We start from the raw sequence: 27,081 nt of genomic DNA on the forward strand, positions 1-27,081 counted from the left end.
TAAATACACTGTTTTTATGTCACTGGATGAACACCTATCTCTGAGGTAAATACGCTGTTGTTGCATCACTGAATCAATGTCCATCTCTGAGGTAAATACACTGTAACTAGACTACTAGATATTGCCCCTCTCTGAGGTAAATACACTGTAACTAGACTACTGGATATTGCCCATCTCTGAGGTAAATACACTGTAACTAGACTACTGGATATTGCCCATCTCTGAGGTAAATATACTGTACCTAGACTACTGGATATTGACCATCTCTGAGGTAAATACACTGTAACTAGACTACTGGATATTGCCAATCTCTGAGGTAAATACACTGTAACTAGACTACTGGATATTACCCATTTCTGAGGTAAATACACTGTAACTAGACTACTGGATATTACCCATCTCTGAGGTAAAAACACTGTAAACAGACTACTAGATATTGCCCATCTCTGAGGTAAATACACTGTAACTAGACTACTGGATATTGCCCATCTCTGGGGTAAATACACTATAACTAGACTACTGGATATTATCCATCTCTGAGGTAAATACACTGTAACTAGACTACTGGATATTTCCCATCTCTGAGGTAAATACATTGCTACGCTGTAGGGAGGAACAGAGATATATTAAATGGGGGTGTTATATACATCCACTCACCTCATACATCTCATTCCAGTGAGGATTAAGAGTACCCTTGATGGTCCGGCTCTTGAAGGTCTGGTTTCCAACCCTCATGACAGAGTATGGGTCAGATTTGCCTTTTATGATGCCCCTCAGATAAGTGTCCTTCGGGATCAAGTTTTCAGCCTCAATGAGATAAACTCTTAATATGCCCTGAAAGGTAAAAAGTGACGTCACAATGTGCTGCCCGACCACCATGACCCAATCACCTCCTACCATGTCCTCTGCCCTTATAATACTAACCTGCGGCACGGGGAATCGGAGCTGGGCAGCATTCACTAAGGCGCTTAAAGGGATAGTGAATCTGTTGGGCAGAACCAGATACGACGCAATGAGGTCGACTATCATCCCATCCGACAGGTCGCTGCAGGAGAAATAACAGGAGAAAACATGAAGTCCTATGTATATAAAGAGGTGACGTTTTGGAACATCTCAAGATTTCTGCTTGCTGTCAGTGAAGGCAAAACCTCTGTCATGACCTGGTTCTGTTCACACAGCTGAAGATTTGGTACAATGTGTCAGACAGGATAATCCTGTGTGAGATAAACAGCCTGTACTTGAGGCTGAGAGATTTATACCGCTGCTATGTTTAGCTCACAGAGGATTGTCTGCACTGGTACACTGTAACAAGGAAGGCGAAATATACAGTGGACTGGACAAGCCCTGATCACCTGACACATTATATATTCCTGCTGGAGCGTAATAAGGGAGCGGCTGATATCTGGAGGTTATACAATGGGGCAAAAAAGTATTTAGTCAGCCACCAATTGTGCAAGTTCTCCCCCTTATAAAGATGAGAGGCTGTAATTATCATCATAGGTTATAACCTCAACTATGAGAGACAGAATGAGAAAAAATATCCATAAAATCACATTGTCTGATTTGTAAATCCCTTTGTCTGATTTGGTCAATAACAAAAGTTCATCTCAATACTCTGTTATATCCCCTTTGTTGGCAATGACAGAGGTCACATGTTTTCTGTCTTCACAAGGTTCTCACACACTGTTGCTGGTATTTTGGCCTGTTCCTCCATGCAGATCTCCTCTAGAGCAGTGATGTTTTGGGCTGTCGCTGGGCAACATGGACTTTCAACTCCCTCCAAAGGTTTTCTATGGGGTTGAGATCTGGAGACTGGCTAGGCCACTCCAGGACCTTGAAATGCTTCTTACGAAGCCACTCCTTCATTGCCCGGACGGTGTGTTTGGGATCATTTTCATGCTGAAAGACCCAGCCACGTTTCATCTTCAATGCCCTTGCTGATGGAAGGAGAATTTCACGATACATGGCCCATTCATTTTTTCCTTTACATGGATCAGTCATCCTGGTCCCTTAGCAGAAATACAGCCCCAAAGCATGATGTTTCCACCCCCATGCTTTGTCACAGTAGGTATGGTGTTCTTTGGATGCAACTCAGCATTCTTTCTCCTCCAAACACGACGAGTTGAGTTTTTACCAAAATGTTCTACTTTGGTTTGATCTGACCATATGACATTATCCCAATCCTCTTCTGGATCATCCAAATGCTCTCTAGCAAACTTCAGACGGGCCCGGACATGTACTGGCTTAAGAAAGGACACGTCTGGCACTGCATGATATGAGTCCCTGGTGGCATAGTGTGTTACTGATGGTAGCCTTTGTTACTTTGGTCCCAGCTCTCTGTAGGTCATTCACTAGGTCCCTCGGGTGGTTCTGGGATTTTTTCTCACCGTTCTTGTGATCATTTTGACACCACGGGGTGAGATCTTGCGTGGAGCCCCAGATCGAGGGAGATTATCATTGGTCTTGTATGTCTTCCATTTTCTAATAATTGCTCCCACAGTTGATTTCTTCACACCAAGCTGCTTGCCTATTGCAGATTCAGTCTTTCCAGCCTGGTGCAGGTCTACAATTTTGTTTCTGGTGTCCTTCGACAGCTCTTTGGTCTTGGCCATAATGGAGTTTGGAGTGTGACTGTTTGAGGTTGTGGACAGGTGTTTTTTTTATACTGATAACAAGTTCAAACAGGAGCCATTAATACAGGTAATGAGTGGAGGACAGAGGAGACTCTTACAGAAGAAGTTACAAGTCTGTGAGAGCCAGAAATCTTTATTTCTTTTCCACCATAATTTACAAATAAATTCTTTATAAATCAGATAATGTGATTTATGGATATTTTTCTCATTCTGTCTCTCATAGTTGAGGTTATAACCTATGATGGAAATTACAGCCTCTCATCTTTATAAGTGGGAGAACTTCGACAATTGGTGACTGACTAAATACTTTTTTGCCCCACTGTATCACTGCTGGAGTGTAATAGGGGAGCGGCTGATATCTGGGGTTATATCAGTGCTGGATTGTAATAAGAGACGCATCAGATATCACTGCTGGAGCAGAATATATTTGTTTGTACAGTGAAGGATGAGATTTCTCCATGTAGTAAAGGCTCCAGGAGTTGATTCTTGTTAATCTGACCTCTAGGGGGCAGTGAGAGGACTGTACAATGAATAGTGCGGTATGTTTCTCATCCATCCATCCACACTGCATTATTCTATCACCGCATACAAATCGCAAGGTGCTGCCAACTGTGCCGCCCCCGGGCTCCCGTCCCAGAACATTCAGGTGAGTCACAATAAGAAGAAGGTTTCACACCTCCCTGAGAGGCCGCACCCGCAGTCACCAGATCTCAGCCATTGTCTCCCACTTATAAATGTCGCCAACACCAGCAACTAAGTGAGGCCTGATCCTATGAATCCTGTACTGGCACACTGTAACGCTGCATGTAACCCCTGTGTATCTACAGACACAAAGTAACCCTGCCTGATGCTTCTGTGTATTATCTACTGACACAATGCAACGCTGCTGATCTAGTAATACACTAGTGCTCAAACTTCTGTGTATTATCTACTGCAGTGTCTCCTAACCAGGGTGCCTCCAGCTGTTGCAAAACTACGAATCCCAACATGCCCGGACAGCCAAAGGCTGTCCGGGCATGCTGGGAGTTGTAGTTTTGCAACAGCTGGAGGCACCATGGTTGGCAAACTTTGATGTACTGACACAAAGTAACGATGTCTGGGCCTCCTGTGTATTATCTACTGACACACTGAAACGCCTCCTGTAATTCCTGTGTATTATCTACTGACACACTGTAACGCCTCCTGATACTCCTGTGTATAATCTACTGACACACTGTAACGCCTCCTGATATTCCTGTGTATTATCTACTGACACACTGTAACGCCTCCTGATACTCCTGTGTATAATCTACTGACACACTGTAACGCCTCCTGATACTCCTGTGTATTATCTACAGACAAACTGTAACGCCTCCTGATACTCCTGTGTATTATCTACTGACACACTGTAACGCCTCCTGATACTCCTGTGTATTATCTACTGACACACTGTAACGCCTCCTGATACTCCTGTGTATAATCTACTGACACACTATAACGCCTCCTGATACTCCTGTGTATTATCTACTGACACAATGTAACGCCTCCTGATACTCCTGTGTATAATCTACTGATACACTGTAACGCCTCCTGATACTCCTGTGTATTATCTACTGACACACTAAAAAGGCCTCCTGATACTCCTGTGTATTATCTACTGACACACTGTAACGCCTCCTGATACTCCTGTGTATTATCTACTGACACACTGTAACGCCTCCTGATACTCCTGTGTATTATCTACTGACACACTGTAACGCCTCCTGATACTCCTGTGTATTACCTACTGACACAATGTAACGCCTCCTGATACTCCTGTGTATTATCTACTGATACACTGTAACGCCTCATGATACTCCTGTGTATTACCTACTGATACACTGTAACGCCTCCTGATATTCCTGTGTATTATCTACTGACACAATGTAACACCTCCTGATACTCCTGTGTATTATCTACTGACACACTGTAACGCCTCCTGATACTCCTGTGTATTATCTACTGACACACTGTAACGCCTCCTGATACTCCTGTGTATTATCTACTGACACACTGCAACGCCTCCTGATACTCCTGTGTATTATCTACTGACACAATCTAACGCCTCCTGATACTCCTGTGTATTATCTACTGACACAATGTAACGCCTCCTGATACTCCTGTGTATTATCTACTGACACACTGTAACGCCTCCTGATACTCCTGTGTATTATCTACTGACACAATCTAACGCCTCCTGATACTCCTGTGTATTATCTACTGACACACTATAACGCCTCCTGATACTCCTGTGTATTATCTACTGACACAATGTAACGCCTCCTGATACTCCTGTGTATTATCTACTGACACAATCTAACGCCTCCTGATACTCCTGTGTATTATCTACTGACACAATGTAACGCCTCCTGATACTCCTGTGTATTATCTACTGACACAATCTAACGCCTCCTGATACTCCTGTGTATTATCTACTGACACACTATAACGCCTCCTGATACTCCTGTGTATTATCTACTGACACAATGTAACGCCTCCTGATACTCCTGTGTATTATCTACTGACACAATGTAACGCCTCCTGATACTCCTGTGTATTATCTACTGACACAATGTAACATTGCCTGTCGTGTCTACGTAAATCTACTGACACATTGTAACGCTGCCCGTGTCTTCCTATAAATTCTGTTGCCTTGTTCACTCCCCACAATAACAACATCCCAACTGTTATTCTCGTTTTCTTCAAAGACATATTGCAAATTGCATACAGCAAACTGGAAATTCCGGTCGTGCGGTTACAGACAGGTCGGTGCAGGACGCGCTCCCCCCCCTCCCCGGGCGCAGGACAAGACCTGCCGGCCCCGAGCTGTGGTCTGGGGGGATGGAGCGGTCAATACCCCCCCCCCCCCCCATACAGGAGAGGTGTGTGGTGCCTCATGTAAGGAGATGCAGAAAGAAACTGATACATTGTAACAAAATGGAGAATTATAATGTAATAATGCGCAGTCACCTGACCCCCGGGATCTCCAGGATGTTGGTTAAACCGGTCCAGTTAATTTCCAGGTGCTGCCAAGAAGAAGAAGCCAATTTTTTTATTTTGTAACATTGCAGGTTTCGTGGAGCCGTTGCAACATATAAAGTACAAACTGTAATGTGACGGTGTCAAACATGGCCGCCGGGGTGCAACAATTGTGCAAGATTTACTGAAGGTTTGAGAATTTGGTGCTATAAGTTCCCACAGGTATAACATGGGGTGTAATGATGGCGCTCAGTGCCAGTCTGCGGCCTCACAAGCCGACACAATATTGTCATGTATGATAAAGGCATCAGACACTGCAGTATGAGTCCAGTTCATAAAAGCCACCCCCGGGGGTCACTGCATTCACCTGGACATGGCCGACTGTACACAACAATTGTTACACATCTGGTAACTCCTGCACCAAATCACATTGGCAGATATTTTACATTAGAACTGCCCATCTACTTTATGTTAGCTGTCCTCACGTATTATTATGACCCCGCTTCTGCCACGTCATCATGATTCTGCTACCCCATCATGACCCCCTCCTGCCACGTCAGCATGATTCTGCTCCCCCCATCATGACCCCCTCCTGCCACGTCAGCATGATTCTGCTCCCCCCATCATGACCCCACTCCTGCCACGTCAGCATGATTCTGCTCCCCCCATCATGACCCCACTCCTGCCACGTCAGCATGATTCTGGTCCCCCCATCATGACCCCACTCCTGCCACGTCAGCATGATTCTGGTCCCCCCATCATGACCCCACTCCTGCCACGTCAGCATGATTCTGCTCCCCCCATCATGACCCCACTCCTGCCACGTCATAATGATTCTGCTCCCCCATCATGACCCCACTCCTGCCACGTCATCAAGATTCTGCTCCCCCATCATGACCCCACTCCTGCCACGTCATCATGATTCTGCTCCCCCATCATGACCCCCTCCTGCCATGTCAGCATGATTCTGCTCCCCCATCATGACCCACTCCTGCCAGGTCATCATGATTCTGCTCCCCCATCATGACCCCCTCCTGCCACGTCAGCATGATTCTGCTCCCCCCATCATGACCCCCTCCTGCCACGTCAGCATGATTCTGCTCCCCCCATCATGACCCCACTCCTGCCACGTCATCATGATTCTGCTCCCCCATCATGACCCCGCTCCAGCCACGTCATCATGACTCTGCTCCCCCATCATGACCCCGCTCCAGCCACATCATCATGACTCTGCTCCCCCCATCATGACCCCACTTCTGCCACGTCATCATGATTCTGCTCCCCCATCATGACCCCGCTCCAGCCACATCATCATGACTCTGCTCCCCCCATCATGACCCCACTCCTGCCATGTCATCATGATTCTGCTCCCCCATCATGACCCGCTCCTGCTATGTCCTCATGATTCTGTACCCCCATCATGATCTCGCTCCCCCATCACTCCCACCAAGTCATGACCATCATGACCCTGCTCTTGCCACGTTATTATGACCCCTTTCCCCCCATTATAACCCTACTCCCACCGCGTCATAAAACCACTCCCTTTTATCTTGACCCCGCTTCCACGTCATTATTACCCAGCTCTCGCCAAGTTTTTGTGATTCTGATTCCCTCACCATGACCCTGCTTCCGCCAAATCATTATGACCCTTCTCCAGTCATGTCATCATGACCCCACTCCCTTCACATTATCATAATCCCACTCCTCCCATCATGGCCCTGCTCCTGCCCATCATTATGGCCCCGCTTCCTTCACATCATCATGACCACGCTCTACCATGTAGTCATGACCTCGCTCCTCCCACATTATCATAACCATGCCTCCCTGACATCATCATAACCCTGCCTCCCTGACGTCATCATAACCCTGCCTCCCTGACGTCATCATAACCCTGCCTCCCTGACATCGTAACCCTGCAACCCCCACATCATCATAATCCTGCTCCCCCACGTCATCATTACCCCATTCCCTCATGTCATCGTGACCTTCTTCCCCCACATTATCATGACCCAGCTCCTGCCACATCATGACCCAGCTCCTGCCACATCATAACCCAGCTCCTGCCACATCATGACCCAGCTCCCGCCACGTCATCATGCTCCTCTTCCCCATCCTCAAGTTCCCTTCTACAGATGAAGCATTGCTATCCCCATCTTACCGGCTTGTGAATGAAGAACATGGTGACAGCTCCAACAAAGGGCACATCTGGGAGAAGAGGCCCCAGGATCACCCGCAGCGTCCCGTGTACCTGGACAGAAGAAGACATCCACATTCAGTGAGGGGGCTGCACTGGGGATAAATAATGGTCTAGATCTCCCCCCACCACCAAATGTAGAGTATGGAGGGGAGGGGTTACCATTTAATTGTGTTGCGTTTTATAGACTTAATTGTATTCTTAAGTTTCTGTAACATTGTAACCGATCCCCAAAATAACAACATACACCCAATATATCCCCCCCCCTCTGGTGCAGCTTGTATCCTTAGATTCGTAACAATAATACAATCTGGGGCCCCCCTTAACCATCCTGCCACCCCCTTCTCACCTGTATGCCCTTTACTCCGGCTTTACACAACTTCTTCACCTCCACGTTGATCTCACAGTCTCCAATGTAGCTGAAAAAAAATGAGGAATCAGTTAGAGGGTCCTCTGATTAACCCCATGTGCGGACCACTATGGCCAATCAGCTGGACAACAACCCCCAGCATGCACGTCCTAGAAAACCACAATAGGCACAAAAGGGAAAAAGCTTTATACTTCTCCAGTTTAGAGTCACAATTTTGTAGCCAGAGCGGAAATATCCCAGAATTCCCTGATCCTTCAGTGTCTGCACTAGAGATCTGTATTCTGAGAAGTAAGATCTATACAGGATCAGTAATGTATGTACACAGTGACCCCACCAGCAGAATAGTGAGTACAGCTCTGGGGTATAATACAGGATATAACTCAGGATCAGTACAGGATAAGTAATGTAATGTAATGTATGTACACAGTGACCTCACCAGCAGAATAGTGAGTACAGCTCTGGAGTATAATACAGGATATAACTCAGGATCAGTACAGGATAAGTAATGTAATGTATGTACACAGTGACCTCACCAGCAGAATAGAGAGTACAGCTCTGGAGTATAATACAGGATATAACTCAGGATCAGTACAGGATAAGTAATGTAATGTATGTACACAGTGACCTCGCCAGCAGAATAGTGAGTACAGCTCTGGAGTATAATACAGGATATAACTCAGGATCAGTACAGGATAAGTAATGTAATGTATATACACAGTGACCCCACCAGCAGAATAGTGAGCGCAGCTCTGGAGTATAATACAGGATATAACTCAGGATCAGTACAGGATAAGTAATGTAATGTATGTACACAGCGATCTCACCAGCAGAATAGTGAGTACAGCTCTGGAGTATAATACAGGATATAACTCAGGATCAGTACAGGATAAGTAATGTAATGTATGTATACAGTGATCTCACCAGCAGAATAGTGAGTACAGCTCTGGAGTATAATACAGGATATAACTCAGGATCAGTACAGGATAAGTAATGTAACGTATATACACAGTGATCTCACCAGCAGAATAGTGAATACAGCTCTGGGGTATAATACAGGATATAACGCAGGATCAGTACAGGATCAGTAATGTTATGTATGTACACAGTGACCTCACCAGCAGAATAGTGAGTGCAGCTCTGGAGTATAATACAGGATATAACTCAGGATCAGTACAGGATAAGTAATGTAATGTATGTACACAGTGACCTCACCAGCAGAATAGTGAGTGCAGCTCTGGAGTATAATACAGGATATAACTCAGGATCAGTACAGGATAAGTAATGTAATGTATGTACACAGTGACCTCACCAGCAGAATAGTGAGTAAAGCTCTGGAGTATAATACAGGATATAACTCAGGATCAGTACAGGATAAGTAATGTAATGTATGTACACAGTGACCTCACCAGCAGAATAGTGAGTACAGCTCTGAAGTATAATACAGGATATAACTCAGGATCAGTACAGGATAAGTAATGTAATGTATGTACACAGTGATCTCACCAGCAGAATAGTGAGTACAGCTCTGAAGTATAATACAGGATATAACTCAGGATCAGTACAGGATAAGTAATGTAATGTATGTACACAGTGACCTCACCAGCAGAATAGTGAGTAAAGCTCTGGAGTATAATACAGGATATAACTCAGGATCAGTACAGGATAAGTAATGTAATGTATGTACACAGTGACCTCACCAGCAGAATAGTGAGTACAGCTCTGAAGTATAATACAGGATATAACTCAGGATCAGTACAGGATAAGTAATGTAATGTATGTACACAGTGATCTCACCAGCAGAATAGTGAGTACAGCTCTGGGGTATAATACAGGATATAACTCAGGATCAGTACAGGATAAGTAATGTAATGTATACACACAGTGACCTCACCAGCAGAATAGTGAGTACAGCTCTGGGGTATAATACAGGATATAACTCAGGATCAGTACAGGATAAGTAATGTAATGTATGTACACAGTGACCCACCAGCAGAATAGTGAGTACAGCTCTGGAGTATAATACAGGATATAACTCAGGATCACAGCGACATTGCCGTTTATGGAGAATATATTGCTATATAACCTGTAATATGATAATATCTCACAGGATGCTCTACAGCAGTGGTCTTCAACCTGCAGACCTCCAGATATTGCAAAACTACAACTCCCAGCATGCCTGGACAGCCAACGGCTGTCCGGGCATGCTGGGAATTGTAGTTTTGCAACATCTGGAGGACCGCAGGTTGAAGACCACTGTTCTACAGGATGTTACATCTGAAGGGATGAGGTGCTGTTAAGCGCTGCCATTGTTTTGCCTCATGAATAATTCTGTCCCCCGGGGGCAGCAGGTGTCCTCTGGGATATAATATGCCTCCCCCACATTATTATCATTACATATCGTCATGTGTCTTGGGATCTGTGCATTATGATCACCAAAAGGCATCAAATTACAGATTAGACATTCTTATAATATGTCAACAAAAGTTACATTTTATTTCCATCATTTACACTTTCAAAATAACAGAAAACAAAAAAATGGCGTCTGCAAAAGTTTGGGCACCCTGCAGAATTTATAGCATGCACTGCCCCCTTTGCAAAGCTGAGACCTGTCAGTGTCATGGATTGTTCCCAATCATCATCTGGGAAGACCAGGTGATGTCAATCTCAAAGGTTTTAAATGCCCAGACTCATCTGACCTTGCCCCAACAATCAGCACCATGGGTTCTTCTAAGCAGTTGTCTAGAAATCTGAAACTGAAAATAGTTGACGCTCACAAAGCTGGATGAGGCTATAAGAAGATAGCAAAATGTTTTCAGATGTCAATATCCTCTGTTCAGAATGTAATTAAGAAATTGCAGTCATCAGGAATAGTGGAAGTTAAAGCAAGATCTGGAAGACCAAGAAAAATATCAGACGGAACAGCTCGGAGGATTGTGAGAAAAACAATTCAAAACTCACGTTTGACTGCACAATCCCTCCAGAAAGATCTGGCAGACACTGGAGTTGTGGTCCACTATTCCACTATAAAGAGATACTTGTACAAATATGGTCTTCATGGAAGAGTCATCAGAAAAAAACCTCTTCTACGTCCTCACCACAAAAATCTGCGTTTGAACTTTGCAAATGAACATATAGACAAGCCTGATGCATTTTGGAAACAAGTTCTGTGGACCGATGAGGTTAAAATTGAACTTTTTGGCCGGAATGAGCAAAGGTACGTTTGGAGAAGAAGGGGAACAGAATTTAATGAAAAGAACCTCTGTCCAACTGTTAAGCATGGGGGTGGATCAATCATGCTTTGGGGTTGTATTGCAGCCAGTGGCACAGGGAACATCTCACGAGTAGAAGGAAAAATGGATTCAATAAAATTCCAGCAAATTTTTGATGCTAACTTGATGCAATCTGTGAAAAAGCTGAAGTTAAAGAGAGGATGGCTTCTACAAATGGATAATGATCCTAAACACACCTCGAAATCCACGGGGGATTACATCAAGAGGCGTAAACTGAAGGTTTTGCCGTGGTCTTCACAATCACCTGACCTCAACATAATTGAAAATCTATGGATAGACCTTAAAAGAGCAGTGCGTGACAGACAGCCCAGAAATCTCAAAGAACTGGAAGACTTTTGTAAGGAAGAATGGGCAAAGATCCCTCAAACAAGAATTGAAAGACTCTTGGCTGGCTACAAAAAGTGTTTACAAGCTGTGATACTTCCCAAAGGGGGCAGTACAAGATATTAACTCTGCAGGGTGCCCAAACTTTTGCAGACGCCATTTTTTTGGTCTTCTGTTATTTTGAAAGTGTAAATGATGGAAATAAAATGTAACTTTTGTTGACATATTATAAGAATGTCTAATCTGTAATTTGATGCCTTTTGGAGATTTTTCCATCTTTCCTTGGCTTCTTTATGCACATTAATACACATTTTTACCTGGGGTGCCCAAACTTTTGATCCCCACTGTAAAGGGGACCTCTCACTTTATTTTAGGGTGACATCTTAGAACTGCAAAAGGAGGGGACGGGACTGTGGCTTCTTACAATCAGCTAAAGGTCCAATCAGAAAGCCAAACAAAGTGAGATCCATGATGACTTTTATCAGTTCTTAGGAGTCGGGGCTGCAGGAAAGTTGGTCACATGACCTGTACTAGCTCTTCTGATTGGCTTAAAGTGCTGACAGAGGGGAGGGGCAAATGTTTTAAGCACAAAATTGGAGGCTTTTGTGTGTGAACAGGGCTCACTGCTCAGTGTACCAAACATGGTCCCTTTAAGAAATGTCACCCCTCCCGCCCTGTGGTCCAACCGCAGTAAAAAGATTCACGGCTCATTTACCTCCCAAATCTAGGACTACGAGGGCCGAGAAAAGCAATGACCAAAGACACGAGTTGTGGCACTGTCCCTTTAAGAACTCTTTCCACGTTAACTATTTCCAGATTTTACTAGTTTTCTATGGATTTCATGAGTCCAATGTGCAGGGAATATTACACGGGCGTGTATATTTATACAGCTGCACCGATCTGCGCTCCCGGCCCGGAACGTGAGGAAACGTCAAACATTAGAAGCGAAATGGAGATAGGATTTAGATGGAGAATTTGAGCCTAAATCTAAACATATGTTGGAACATGGCATTATTACTGAGCCTGTACCGATCCTGACTTACATCATGTCTTATTCTCCACAGCTGCACTCACTATTCTGCTGTTATATCATGTCTTATCCTCCAGAGCTGCACTCCCTATTCTGCTGTTACATCACGTCTTATCCTCTAGTCACCTCCAGAGCTGCACTCACTATTCTGCTGTTACGTCACCTCCAGAGCTGCACTCACTATTCTGCTGTTACATCATGTCTTATACTTCAGTCACCTCCAGAGCTGCACTCACTATTCTGCTGTTACATCACGTCTTATCCTCTAGTCACCTCCAGAGCTGCACTCACTATTCTGCTGTTACATCACGTCTTATCCTCCAGAGCTGCACTCACTATTCTGCTGTTACATCACGTCTTATCCTCCAGAGCTGCACTCACTATTCTGCTGTTACATCACGTCTTATCCTCCAGAGCTGCACTCACTATTCTGCTGTTACATCACATCTTATACTCAGGTCACCTCCGGAGCTGCACTCACTATTCTGCAGTTATATCATGTCTTGTCCTCCAGTCACCTCCAGAGCTGCACTCACTATTCTGCTGTTACATCACATCTTATACTCAGGTCACCTCCAGAGCTGCACTCACTATTCTGCTGATACATCATGTCTTACCCTCTAGTCACCTGCACAGCTGCACTCACTATTCTGATGTACTCCCTATTCTACTGTTGCATCATGTCGTATCCTCCAGTCACCTCTAGAGCTGCACTCACTATTCTGTTGTTACATTATGTCTTATCCTCCACAGCTGCATTCACTATTCTGCTGTTATATCATGTCTTATACTCCAGTCACCTCCAGAGCTGCAGTGCTGTGTATTGCGGAAGCTTAGATGATGAGCAGTAAGAGCTACACTATAGCGTCACATGACTGTCAGGTGGGCGGAGTTACACCGTTGTCTGTTTCAGAGTAACCAGTGTAGTTACATAGCCCCAACTATAACCCATGTAAGGACGACGAATAATCAGGAAATCATCTGCAATCGTCACATATTCCTGAGCAGCTAGTGTAGCCTGAGTAAGGAGGCGGAGACAGCGGCAGCGGCTGCTTGGAGCTGCTGTGTTTGTGACATCATGCCACGCCCCCTCCATTTATGTCTATGGGAGGGGGGCGTGACGGCTAGTACGTGACATGAATGGAGGCGGCGTGGCGGCTGTAGTCGCCAGTCATCCGGCACTGAACGGAGTTCGCTGCGTGAACCGGATGACTGGGGTGCCGCAGCGGAGATCGCGGGGGTCCCCAGTGGCGGGACTCCCGCGATTAGACATCTTATCCCTTATCCTTTAGGGAATAAGATGTTTTTCGGCAGAGTACTCCTTTAATTGTTTTCATCCAGATGAAATCACTAAAAACCCATGGGATCTGATACTTTTCACGGCTGAGGGTTTGTAACATTTGACCTGCACTGATAGATTGTGACAAACCCTCAGCTGTGAACACGGTGTAGGTTCAGAACAAATTTTTTCAAACTTTGGTTACAAACAATAAACTACCTCATTCACTGGCAGCAAGCAGAGGTCTTGAAAATGGTGAAAAATTGAAAGCCCAAGTCTATTATAAAAATGGAGGACAAGGCTCCGCCCCTTCCCTCGGGACTCGTACTCACCAGAGCTGTAAGTCCAGGATGACCTCCCTCTTGTCCACCTTCTTGATGTAGGCCTTCACCCCGTTGATCATCGGAGACTGATCAGGAAATACACAATGAGACAAAGTAATGATACAATGTAGCAAAACCAAACAATGTGTTTTATTCATATAATGCAGTGTTTCCCCACCAGGGTGCCTCCAGTTGTTGCAAAACTACAACTTCCAGCATGCCCGGACAGCCAACGGCTGTCCGGGCATGCTGGGAGTTGTAGTTTTGCAACAGCTGGAGGCACCCTGGTGGGGAAACACTAATATACTATGACACAGTGATACAACATAACAGAATGACCCATGAACTATTGGCGTTCCGTGTAAATTTTGAAGAAAAAAACATTGGGGAAATTAGTTTCACTCTATTTAAAGGGGTACTCCGGTGGAATTATTATTATTTTTTTTTTTTTATTATTTTTTTTACAAATCAATTACAAATCAACTGGTTCCAGAAAGTTATACAGATTTGTCAATTACTTCTATTAAAAAAAAAATCTTAATCCTTCCAGTATTTATAAGCTGCTGTATGCTCCAGAGGAAGTTGTGTAGTTCTTTCCAGTCTGACCACAGTGTTCTCTGCTGCCACCTCTGTCCAGGTCAGGAACTGTCCAGAGTAGGAGAAAATTCCCATAGCAAACCTCTCCTGCTCTGGACAGTTCCTGACACAGACAGAGGTGTCAGCATAGAGCACTGGAAAGAACTACACAACTTCCTCTGGAGCACACAGCAGCTGATAAGTACTGGAAGGATTAAAGGGGTATTCCAGGAAAAAAAATATTTTTATATATCAACTGGCTCCAGAAAGTTTAACAGATTTGTAAATTACTTCTGTTAAAAAAAATCTTAACACTTCCAATAATTATCAGCTGCTGAAGTTGAGTTGTTGTTTTCGGTCTGACAACACTGCTCTCTGCTGACATCTCTGCTTGTCTCGGGAACTGCACAGAGTAGAAGAGGTTTGCTATGGGGATTTGCTTCGACTCTGGACCGTTCCCGAGACAGGTGTCATCAGAGAGCAGAGAAACAGAAAAGAACAACTCAACTTCAGCAGCTCATAAGTACTGAAAGGATTAAGATTTTTTTTTAATAGAAGTAATTCACAAATCTGTTTACCTTTCTGGAGCCAGTTGATATATATATAAAAAAAATGTTTTTTTTTTCCTGGATAACCCAGAAGTACCGTAATCTATTATTTCTGGAACCAGTTGATTTGAAAGAAATAGTTTTAATGATGTGCTCCTAACACACGCCAAATTTTACCTATTTTTGCAAAGTTTCCGAAATGTGGGCATGTTTTTTTCGTTATTTTTTTTTTTTTCACAATTAAAGGGATTTTTGAAAATGTTCATCCTATTTTTAACACTTTTTCCTGCTCTAATTTTTTTTACTTTTAACAGTTAGTGAACTTGTAAAACGTAGTGAATTTTTAATTTGTGGCTCACGTTTTTTTCTTCCTCACCTTCTAGGACCCATCATTTATTTTTTTTTCACTGATAAAGTTGTATTATGGCTTATTTTTTCGTGGGACAAACTGTACTTTTTATTGGCGCACTTTATTGTATCCTATTATGTATTACAAAGCCAGAAAAAAAATTATATGTAGGGCAAAATAAAATAAAAAATATGGAATTGCGCTAATTTTGTGGGGCAATAATTCTTTCAGAGTTCACAATACGGTAAAACTTACGTGTTATCATTATTCTATTGGTCATTGTGATTCCAATGATACCAAACTTGGATAATCTGTTTTGTTCAATGGTTAAAAAAAAAAAAAAAAAAATTTAATTTAAAAATTTAAAAAAACTATTCAGTGCCATGTTCTGACCCGTATAACTTTTTATTTTTCCACCTGAAGAGCTGTGTTTAAACTTTTTTTTTTTTGCGCCATGAGCTGTAGTTTTTACCACATTTGCATACATGTGACTTTTTGATTACATTTTATTTCGTTTTTTGCTGGGATGTGATGTGACCAATAATCAAAATTTTGGCACTCAGATTTTTATTGCGTTTATGCAGTTGACCGTGTAGGATCAGAAATGTAATAGGGGTTATCCAGGAAAAAAACTTTTTTTTTATATATATATATAAACTGGCCCCAGAAAGTTAAACAGATTTGTAAATTACCGGTACTTCTATTAAAAAAATATTAATCCTTTCAGTACTTATGAGCTGCTGAAGTTGAGTCTGTCCAAGTACTCTCTCATGACACCTGTCTCGGGAACTGTCCAGAGTAGAAGCAAATCCCCATAGCAAACCTCGTCTACTCTGTGCAGTTTCTGAGACAAGCAGAGATGTCAGCAGAGAGCACTGTTGCCAGACAGAAAAGAACAACTCAACTTCAGCAGCTGATAATTATTGGAAGGATTAAGATTTTTTAACAGCAGTCATTTACAAATCTGTTTAACTTTCTGGAGCCAGTTGATCTAAAAAAAAAAAAAATAAATAAAGATTTTTTTTTCCTGGAATACCCCTTTAATACTTCAGACAACTATGCATGCAGCAATACCAAATACCGTATGTTAACTATTCTAGTATTTTTTAGAGTTTTATTTAAAAATAGGAAAAACTGAGTTATTGAAAAAATTTTTTTTAGGGGGGGGGTTATATATATATATATATATATATATATATATATATATATATATATATATACTAGAACAAAGCAAAAGGTGCAGCACTCCAATTCCGGTAGAAAAAGATTTGTGTATTTATTCACCACATCTCAAAAATACAGCAACGTTTCAGCTCAACATTAGAGCCTTTCTCAAGCTTAGTGACAACTGCTAGGTAGGGGTTTTTTATACCCAATCAAGTGTTTACAATCAACAAATAATTAAAACAATCTAAAGTGTATAATTCATAATCAATACAGTGCAGTGCATTAATAAAGTGCTCATTCAACATATCACAAAGAGTACTATTACAGTACATAAAGTGCTGGATGATTAAAAACGTATACATAGATAAAAATGCTTGAAACTCTAGACTCATAGTTAATAACATAATTAGTAATATGCGAAACATCTGTAGTAAACATGATTATATATTATAATCGCATGGAAGAACTCACCCGCTCTGTATGTCTAATGGCGCTGACGGCTTGTGGTGTTCGGCTGTGCGCATGCGCCAACCTTCTGACGCGGCCGGCTCGTACTGACTCGCCGGACGCATGCGTCAGAAACCAAAACAAACAAGTCATGTGCCGAAGCACATGACTTGTATGTCAGCTGACCCGTTGCCACGGATACCTCCGACGCAACAAGCTGTCGCAGGTGTCCGAAACGGGAGATTTATAATGAGTACATAGAATAACATGTGGTGGATGTGACATTACTGGTATGAGGCATCACTAGTGCGTAATGTTAACAAGTTAGTACTTGAATATAACTAATACTAAATGGTGCATGGTGTAACACCTGTGCAAAGGTACTCAAAATTAAATACATAAACATTCTGTGAACATACATTATAGTGTTATTCTGTGTAGTTATATAAGGATTCAATTGAATCTAGAGTGTATACCATCCATACAAAGGGTCATAAAGGAAGAGGACACCAAGGGATGGTCAGGGATTCTCGGTGGTCTACCCTAGAACAGGTTGGTATGCATGAGGGATGGTGTGTTATATGTGTCCTAGCAGGTGCTGCTGGAATAGCGGGCACACTCCCGTTTTGGCTGTAGGTGGAGTTTCTCTGGAGATAGGGGACTTTTGTTCCCTCTGTACCGGAGAGACTTCTGGTGGTGTTGGTGGGGCTTCTTACTAGGTGGCTCAACCAGTACCCTACAAACCAGGGAGTTAAGTGACACACACACCAGTCCCTCTGCCTTCAGTTGGAGATCATGTGACCACAATATGTATTCTATTTAATTATTTGGTTCTTTATTTTGTTTAATTTTCTTAAAAAATTTTTTTTATTTGATGATGGTGTTTAATTTTATTTATATTTATTTGTCCATTTTTTCTTTTCGTACATTTATTACATCTTCTTTATTTATTACTTTTTTATTTCATTTTTATCATTTTTTATTAGTTTTGACCCAGAGAATCCCTGACCATCCCTTGGTGTCCTCTTCCTTTATGACCCTTTGTATGGATGGTATACACTCTAGATTCAATTGAATCCTTATATAACTACACAGAATAACACTATAATGTATGTTCACAGAATGTTTATGTATTTAATTTTGAGTACCTTTGCACAGGTGTTACACCATGCACCATTTAGTATTAGTTATATTCAAGTACTAACTTGTTAACATTACGCACTAGTGATGCCTCATACCAGTAATGTCACATCCACCACATGTTATTCTATGTACTCATTATAAATCTCCCGTTTCGGACACCTGCGACAGCTTGTTGCGTCGGAGGTATCCGTGGCAACGGGTCAGCTGACATACAAGTCATGTGCTTCGGCACATGACTTGTTTGTTTTGGTTTCTGACGCATGCGTCCGGCGAGTCAGTACGAGCCGGCCGCGTCAGAAGGTTGGCGCATGCGCACAGCCGAACACCACAAGCCGTCAGCGCCATTAGACATACAGAGCGGGTGAGTTCTTCCATGCGATTATAATATATAATCATGTTTACTACAGATGTTTCGCATATTACTAATTATGTTATTAACTATGAGTCTAGAGTTTCAAGCATTTTTATCTATGTATACGTTTTTAATCATCCAGCACTTTATGTACTGTAATAGTACTCTTTGTGATATGTTGAATGAGCACTTTATTAATGCACTGCACTGTATTGATTATGAATTATACACTTTAGATTGTTTTAATTATTTGTTGATTGTAAACACTTGATTGGGTATAAAAACCCCCTACCTAGCAGTTGTCACTAAGCTTGAGAAAGGCTCTAATGTTGAGCTGAAACGTTGCTGTATTTTTGAGATGTGGTGAATAAATACACAAATCTTTTTCTACCGGAATTGGAGTGCTGCACCTTTTGCTTTGTTCTAGTATCTGTTGGCCTTGATCGGGCCCGGTTTGCTTGGCACCCACTATATATTTTTTTGAGTCGTGCTGCAATATCTTTTGTTTTTATATATATATATATATATTTATTTATTTATTTTTTCCTTTTTTTTTTGCACATTTTTTGGCCCCCCTAGTGGCCTATTATAAGCCATTAGTAGATGCTATTGCATTACAATGATCTATGCTATCTGCGGTCGATTGCTAAGGGCTGCCAAAGGAAGGCAGCCTTCAGCAATCACAGAGCAAGAGAAGCTCGAGGAGCAGAGGTAAGGCCCCTGCAATTACAGCGAGCAGGGGGATGGCTCCCCTAGACACCAGCGATTACCAGCATTTAAAGGGGTATTCCAGGAAAAAACTTTTTTTATATATATTAACTGGTTCCAGAAAGTTAAACAGATTTCTAAATTACTTCTCGGGAAACGCCCAGTTTAGAAGCAAATTCCCATAGCAAACCTCTTCTAAAATGGGCGGTTCCCGAGATATGTGTCATCAGAGATTACTTAGACAGAAAAGAACAACCTAAACTTCAGAAGCTCATAAGTACTGAAAGGATTAAGATTTTTTAATAGAAGTAATTTACAAATCTGTTTAACTTTCTGGAGCCAGTTGATATATAAAAAAAAGTTTTTTCCTGGATAACCCCTTTAATATTTTAAATGCTGTGATCGCTATTGATCATGGGATTTAATCAGTTAAAGGGGTACTCTGCTGCTCAGCGTTTGGAACAAACTGTTCCGAACAATGGAGCCGGAGTCGGGAGCACGTGACGTCATAGCCCCGCCCCTTCATGACGTCACACCCCGCCCCCTCAATGCAAGTCTATGGGAGGGGGCGTGACAGCCGTCACGCCCCCTCCCATAGACTTGCATTGAGGGGGCGGAGCTATGATGTCCCATGCGTCACATGCTCCCGGCGCCGACTCCAGCGTTCGGAACAGTTTGTTCCAAACACTGAGCAGCAGAGTACCCCTTTAAATGACGGACATCGGAGCTGTCTAGCAGTAGGGGATGATTTTACATGTTCTAGAAATAATATTATGCTGTGTTGGATCAGTCCATTATTGTAGGTGGTGACTGCGCATTGGATCATTCCACAGTTAGCTAAGAGCAGGACTTGGCAAATTTGCCAGGATTTCTCTTAACCCCTTAATAGACAATGGACGTAAATGTACGTCCTGATGCGATGGGACTTAAAGGGGTACTCCGACCCTAAGACATCTTTTCCCCTATTCAAAGGGGCCGGCGGTAGCTCCTCCCACACTTTCATTTAGTGGCTTTTAGGTGTCCTTCTCAGCGCTAGATTAAAAGGGGATACATAAGCTTCCAGACATATACGCCGATGCAGGGCTGACAAACACAACCTGGCGCCTAGGATTTGTGGAGCCCTGGCTAAGAGACACTTGGGAGTTAGAAAGGGGAACAATGGCCCAGATTTACCAAACTGTGTGAGAGAAAATGTGAAGTGATTTTCCCCCAGCGACCAATCACAGCTCAGCTTTCACTTTATCACAGCTCGTTAGCTGAGCTGTGATTGGTTGCTGGGGGGAAATCCCTCCACTTTTTCTCTCTCACACAGTTTGATAAATCTGGGCCAATGTCTCCAATAAAAAGGCAATCCCATGAACAAATATTTCAAAAACGTGCAGCAACGCGATCTGAAGAATGTGGAGAAGGACACGTAGACTCTTGTGAGAGCCGCCGAAAAGAGAGAAATGCTGAATGGCTCCAACAAGGAACGGCCGGGGTACGGGAATAACGGAGTGAGGTCACTGTTCACACAACTACTAGTGATACACAGGGACAAAGGGACACAATGGCGGGAATACAACACAAAGGTGCGAGGTAACACAGTGATCACCATTATTCTACACGTCCAATTCTCACCTTCTCTCCAAAGTGAACCTTGGTGAAGGTGAAGGCGTTCAGGTGACTATTAGACGCTCTGACCAGAGGCTCAATCTTTTCTTGGAAGAGTTTCTCCATATATGTACCAATATAAGGCCACATCTGCCGCACAACCTTAATACAAAGAGAAGAACAATCACTTGTCTCCTGATCACCAATATACAGGGAGATGACCGGTCACTAGTGTCCTGATCACCAATATACAGAGAGATGACCGGTTACTAGTGTCCTGATCACCAATATACAGAGATGACCGGTTACTAGTGTCCTGATCACCAATATACAGAGAAATGACCGGTCACTAGTGTCCTGATCACCAATATACAGAGAGATGACCGATCACTAGTGTCCTGATCACCAATATACACAGAGAGATGACCGATCACTAGTGTCCTGATCACCAATATACAGAGAGATGACCGATCACTAGTGTCCTGATCACCAATATACAGAGAGATGACCGATCACTAGTGTCCTGATCACCAATATACAGGGAGATGACCGATCACTAGTGTCCTGATCATCAAAATACAGGAAGATGACCGGTCACTAGTGTCCTGATTACAAATATACAGAGATGACCGGTCACTAGTGTCCTGATCACCAATATACACAGAGATGACCAGTCTCTAGTGTCCTGATCACCAATATACAGAGATGACCGGTCACTAGTGTCCTGATCACCAATATACAGAGAGATGACCGATCACTAGTGTCCTGATCACCAATATACAGAGAGATGACCGGTCACTAGTGTCCTGATCACCAATATACAGAGAGATGACCGATCACTAGTGTCCTGATCATCAATATACAGGGAGATGACCGGTCACTAGTGTCCTGATCACCAATATACAGAGATGACTGGTCACTAGTGTCCTGATCACCAATATACAGAGAGATGACTGGTCACTAGTGTCCTGATCATCAATATACAGGAAGATGACCGGTCACTAGTGTCCTGATCACCAATATACAGAGAGATGACCGGTCACTAGTGTCCTGATCAACAATATACAGAGATGACCGGTCACTAGTGTCCTGATCACCAATATACAGAGATGACCGGTCACTAGTGTCCTGATCACCAATATACAGAGAGATGACCGGTCACTAGTGTCCTGATCAACAATATACAGAGATGACCGGTCACTAGTGTCCTGATCACCAATATACAGAGATGACCGGTCACTAGTGTCCTGATCACCAATATACAGAGATGACCGGTCACTAGTGTCCTGATCACCAATATACAGAGATGACCGGTCACTAGTGTCCTGATCACCAATATACAGAGAGATGACCGGTCACTAGTGTCCTGATCAACAATATACAGAGATGACCGGTCACTAGTGTCCTGATCACCAATATACAGAGATGACCAGTCACTAGTGTCCTGATCACCAATATACAGAGAGATAACCGGTCACTAGTGTCCTGATCACTAATATACATAGATGACCGGTCACTAGTGTCCTGATCACCAATATACACAGAGATGACGGTCACTAGTGTCCTGATCACCAATATACACAGAGATGACCGGTCACTAGTGTCCTGATCACCAATATACACAGAGATGACCGGTTACTAGTGTCCTGATCACCAATATACAGAGATGACCGGTCACTAGTGTCCTGATCACCAATATATAGAGATGACCGGTCACTAGTGTCCTGATCACCAATATACAGAGATGACCGGCCACAAGTGTCCTGATCACCAATATACACAGAGATAACTGGTCACTACTGTCCTGATCACCAATATACACAGAGATGACCGGTTACTAGTGTCCTGATCACCAATATATAGAGAGATGACCACTCACTAGTGTCCTGATCACTAATATACAGAGATGACTGGTCACTAGTGTCCTGATCACCAATATACAGAGATGACCGGTCACTAGTGTCCTGATCACCAATATACAGAGAGATGACCGGTCACTACTGTCCTGATCACCAATATACAGAGAGATGACCGGTCACTAGTGTCCTGATCACCAATATACAGAGAGATGACCGGTCACTAGTGTCCTGATCACCAATATACAGAGAGATGACCGGTCACTAGTGTCCTGATCACCAATATATAGAGAGATGACCACTCACTAGTGTCCTGATCACCAATATACAGAGATGACCGGTCACTAGTGTCCTGATCACCAATATACAGAGAGATGACCGGTCACTACTGTCCTGATCACCAATATACAGAGAGATGACCGGTCACTAGTGTCCTGATCACCAATATATAGAGAGATGACTGTCACTAGTGTCCTGATCACCAATATACAGAGAGATGACCGATCACTAGTGTCCTGATCACCAATATACAGAGAGATGACCGGTCACTACTGTCCTGATCACCAATATACAGAGAGATGACCGGTCACTAGTGTCCTGATCACCAATATATAGAGAGATGACCACTCACTAGTGTCCTGATCACCAATATACAGAGATGACCGGTCACTAGCGTCCTGATCACCAATATACAGAGATGACCGGTCACTAGTGTCCTGATCACCAATATACAGAGAGATGACCGGTCACTACTGTCCTGATCACCAATACACAGAGATGACCGGTCACTAGTGTCCTGATCACCAATATACAGGGAGATGACCACTCACTAGTGTCCTGATCACCAATATACAGAGATGACCGGTCACTAGTGTCCTGATCACCAATATATAGAGAGATGACTGTCACTAGTGTCCTGATCACCAATATACAGAGAGATGACCGATCACTAGTGTCCTGATCACCAATATACAGAGAGATGACCGGTCACTACTGTCCTGATCACCAATATACAGAGAGATGACCGGTCACTAGTGTCCTGATCACCAATATATAGAGAGATGACCACTCACTAGTGTCCTGATCACCAATATACAGAGATGACCGGTCACTAGCGTCCTGATCACCAATATACAGAGATGACCGGTCACTAGTGTCCTGATCACCAATATACAGAGAGATGACCGGTCACTACTGTCCTGATCACCAATACACAGAGATGACCGGTCACTAGTGTCCTGATCACCAATATACAGAGAGATGACCGGTCACTACTGTCCTGATCACCAATACACAGAGATGACCGGTCACTAGTGTCCTGATCACCAATATATAGAGAGATGACCGGTCACTACTGTCCTGATCACCAATACACAGAGATGACCGGTCACTAGTGTCCTGATCACCAATATATAGAGAGATGACCGGTCACTACTGTCCTGATCACCAATACACAGAGATGACCGGTCACTAGTGTCCTGATCACCAATATATAGAGAGATGACCGGTCACTACTGTCCTGATCACCAATACACAGAGATGACCGGTCACTAGTGTCCTGATCACCAATATATAGAGAGATGACCACTCACTAGTGTCCTGATCACCAATATACAGAGAGATGACCGGTCACTAGTGTCCTGATCACCAATATATAGAGAGATGACTGTCACTAGTGTCCTGATCACCAATATACACAGAGATGACCGGTCACTAGTGTCCTGATCACCAATATACACAGAGATGACTGTCACTAGTGTCCTGATCACCAATATACAGAGAGATGACCGGTCACTAGTGTCCTGATCACCAATATACAGAGATTACTGGTCACTAGTGTCCTGATCACCAATATACACAGAGATGACTGTCACTAGTGTCCTGATCACCAATATACAGAGAGATGACCGGTCACTAGTGTCCTGATCACCAATATACAGAGATTACTGGTCACTAGTGTCCTGATCACCAATATACACAGAGATGACCGGTCACTAGTGTCCTGATCACTAATATACAGAGATGACCGGTCACTAGTGTCCTGATCACCAATATACACAGAGATGACCGGTCACTAGTGTCCTGATCACCAATATACAGAGATGACCGGTCACTAGTGTCCTGATCACCAATATACACAGAGATGACCGGTCACTAGTGTCCTGATCACTAATATACAGAGATGACAGGTCACTAGTGTCCTGATCACCAATATACACAGAGATGACCGGTCACTAGTGTCCTGATCACTAATATACAGAGATGACCGGTCACTAGTGTCCTGATCACCAATATACAGGGAGATTACTGGTCACTAGTGTCCTGATCACCAATATACAGGGAGATGACCGGTCACTAGTGTCCTGATCACTAATATACAGAGATGACCGGTCACTAGTGTCCTGATCACTAATATACAGAGATGACCGGTCACTAGTGTCCTGATCACCAATATACAGGGAGATGACCGGTCACTAGTGTCCTGATCACCAATATACAGAGATGACCGGTCACCAGTTCCTTCTGACATTCAGGGAGAGGATTTTGTTACCTTGTTGATCCATTCGACTCGTTCAACATCTGGAAAATTAACCTGTGAAAAGAAAAGACAAAGATGTCAGTGCACAAAGCGTAAGGTGCTAAACCAAGGAACAAATGAAGATCTATATACAGTCACTAGTCACCAAGGAATATATCGGAACTATACACAGTCACTAGTCACCAGGGAATATATCGGAACTATATACAGCCCACTGTCCACCAGGGAATATATCGGAACTATATACAGCCCACTGGTCACCAGGGAATATATCGGAACTATATACAGTCACTAGTCACCAGGGAATATATCGGAACTATACACAGCCCACTGGTCACCAGGGAATATATCGGAACTATACACAGCCCACTGATCACCAGGGAATATATCGTAGCTATACACAGCCCACTGGTCACCAGGGAATATATCGGAACTATACACAGCCCACTGGTCACCAGGGAATATATCGGAACTATACACAGCCCACTGGTCACCAGGGAATATATCGGAACTATATACAGCCCACTGATCACCAGGGAATATATCGGAACTATACACAGCCCACTGGTCACCAGGGAATATATCAGGAACTATATACAGCCCACTGGTCACCAGGGAATATATCGGAAATATGTACAGCCGACTGATCACCAGGGAATATATCGGAACTATACACAGCCCACTGGTCACCAGGGAATATATCGGAACTATATACAGCCCACTGATCACCAGGGAATATATCGGAACTATACACAGCCCACTGGTCACCAGGGAATATATCAGGAACTATATACAGCCCACTGCTCACCAGGGAATATATCAGGAACTATATATAGCCTGTTACGCCGAGCGCTCCGGGTCCCCGCTCCTCCCCGGAGCGCTCACAGTGTTCTCCTGTACGCAGCGCCCCGGTCAGACCTGCTGACCGGGTGCGCTGCGATAATGTCCCCAGCCGGGATGCGATTCGCGATGCGGGACGCGTCCGCTCGCGATGCGCATCCCGACCCGCTTACCAGACTCGTTCCCCGTCTGTGCTGTCCCGGCACACGCGGCCCCGCTCCCTAGGGCGCGCGCGCGCCGGGTCTTTGCGATTTAAAGGACCGGTGCGCCACTGATTGGCGCATGGGTTTTAATCAGTATCTTCACCTGTGCACTTCCCTATAATACCTCACTTCCCCTGCACTTCCTTGCCGGATCTTGTTGCCATTGTGCCAGTGAAAGCGTTTACTTGTGTGTTCCTAGCCTGTGTTCCAGACCTCCTGCCGTTGCCCCTGACTACGATCCTTGCTGCCTGCCCTCACCTTCTGCTACGTCCGACTCTGCTCTTGTCTACTCCTTTGTACCGCGCCTATCTCAGCAGTCA

General features: G+C 43.6%; 1 protein-coding gene across 3 annotated transcripts in view; it reads right to left on the bottom strand.

Annotated features, from left to right (window-relative positions):
• ESYT3 (extended synaptotagmin 3) overlaps positions 1–27,081 on the bottom strand; it is a 68,574-nt gene that overhangs the window by 18,336 nt on the left and 23,157 nt on the right. For all 3 annotated transcript variants that reach the window (XM_056535333.1, XM_056535334.1, XM_056535335.1), the window contains exons 2-9: positions 25,731–25,772; positions 21,351–21,485; positions 14,450–14,526; positions 8,174–8,243; positions 7,789–7,878; positions 5,622–5,677; positions 925–1,045; positions 658–834 (exon numbers count right to left, since the gene is read on the bottom strand). In XM_056535333.1, the coding sequence (XP_056391308.1) occupies positions 658–834; positions 925–1,045; positions 5,622–5,677; positions 7,789–7,878; positions 8,174–8,243; positions 14,450–14,526; positions 21,351–21,485; positions 25,731–25,772 (768 nt within the window). The remainder of the gene's footprint in view (positions 1–657; positions 835–924; positions 1,046–5,621; positions 5,678–7,788; positions 7,879–8,173; positions 8,244–14,449; positions 14,527–21,350; positions 21,486–25,730; positions 25,773–27,081) is intronic.

The sequence above is a fragment of the Hyla sarda genome, chromosome 8 (assembly GCF_029499605.1).
Source record: "Hyla sarda isolate aHylSar1 chromosome 8, aHylSar1.hap1, whole genome shotgun sequence".
NCBI lineage: Eukaryota > Metazoa > Chordata > Amphibia > Anura > Hylidae > Hyla > Hyla sarda.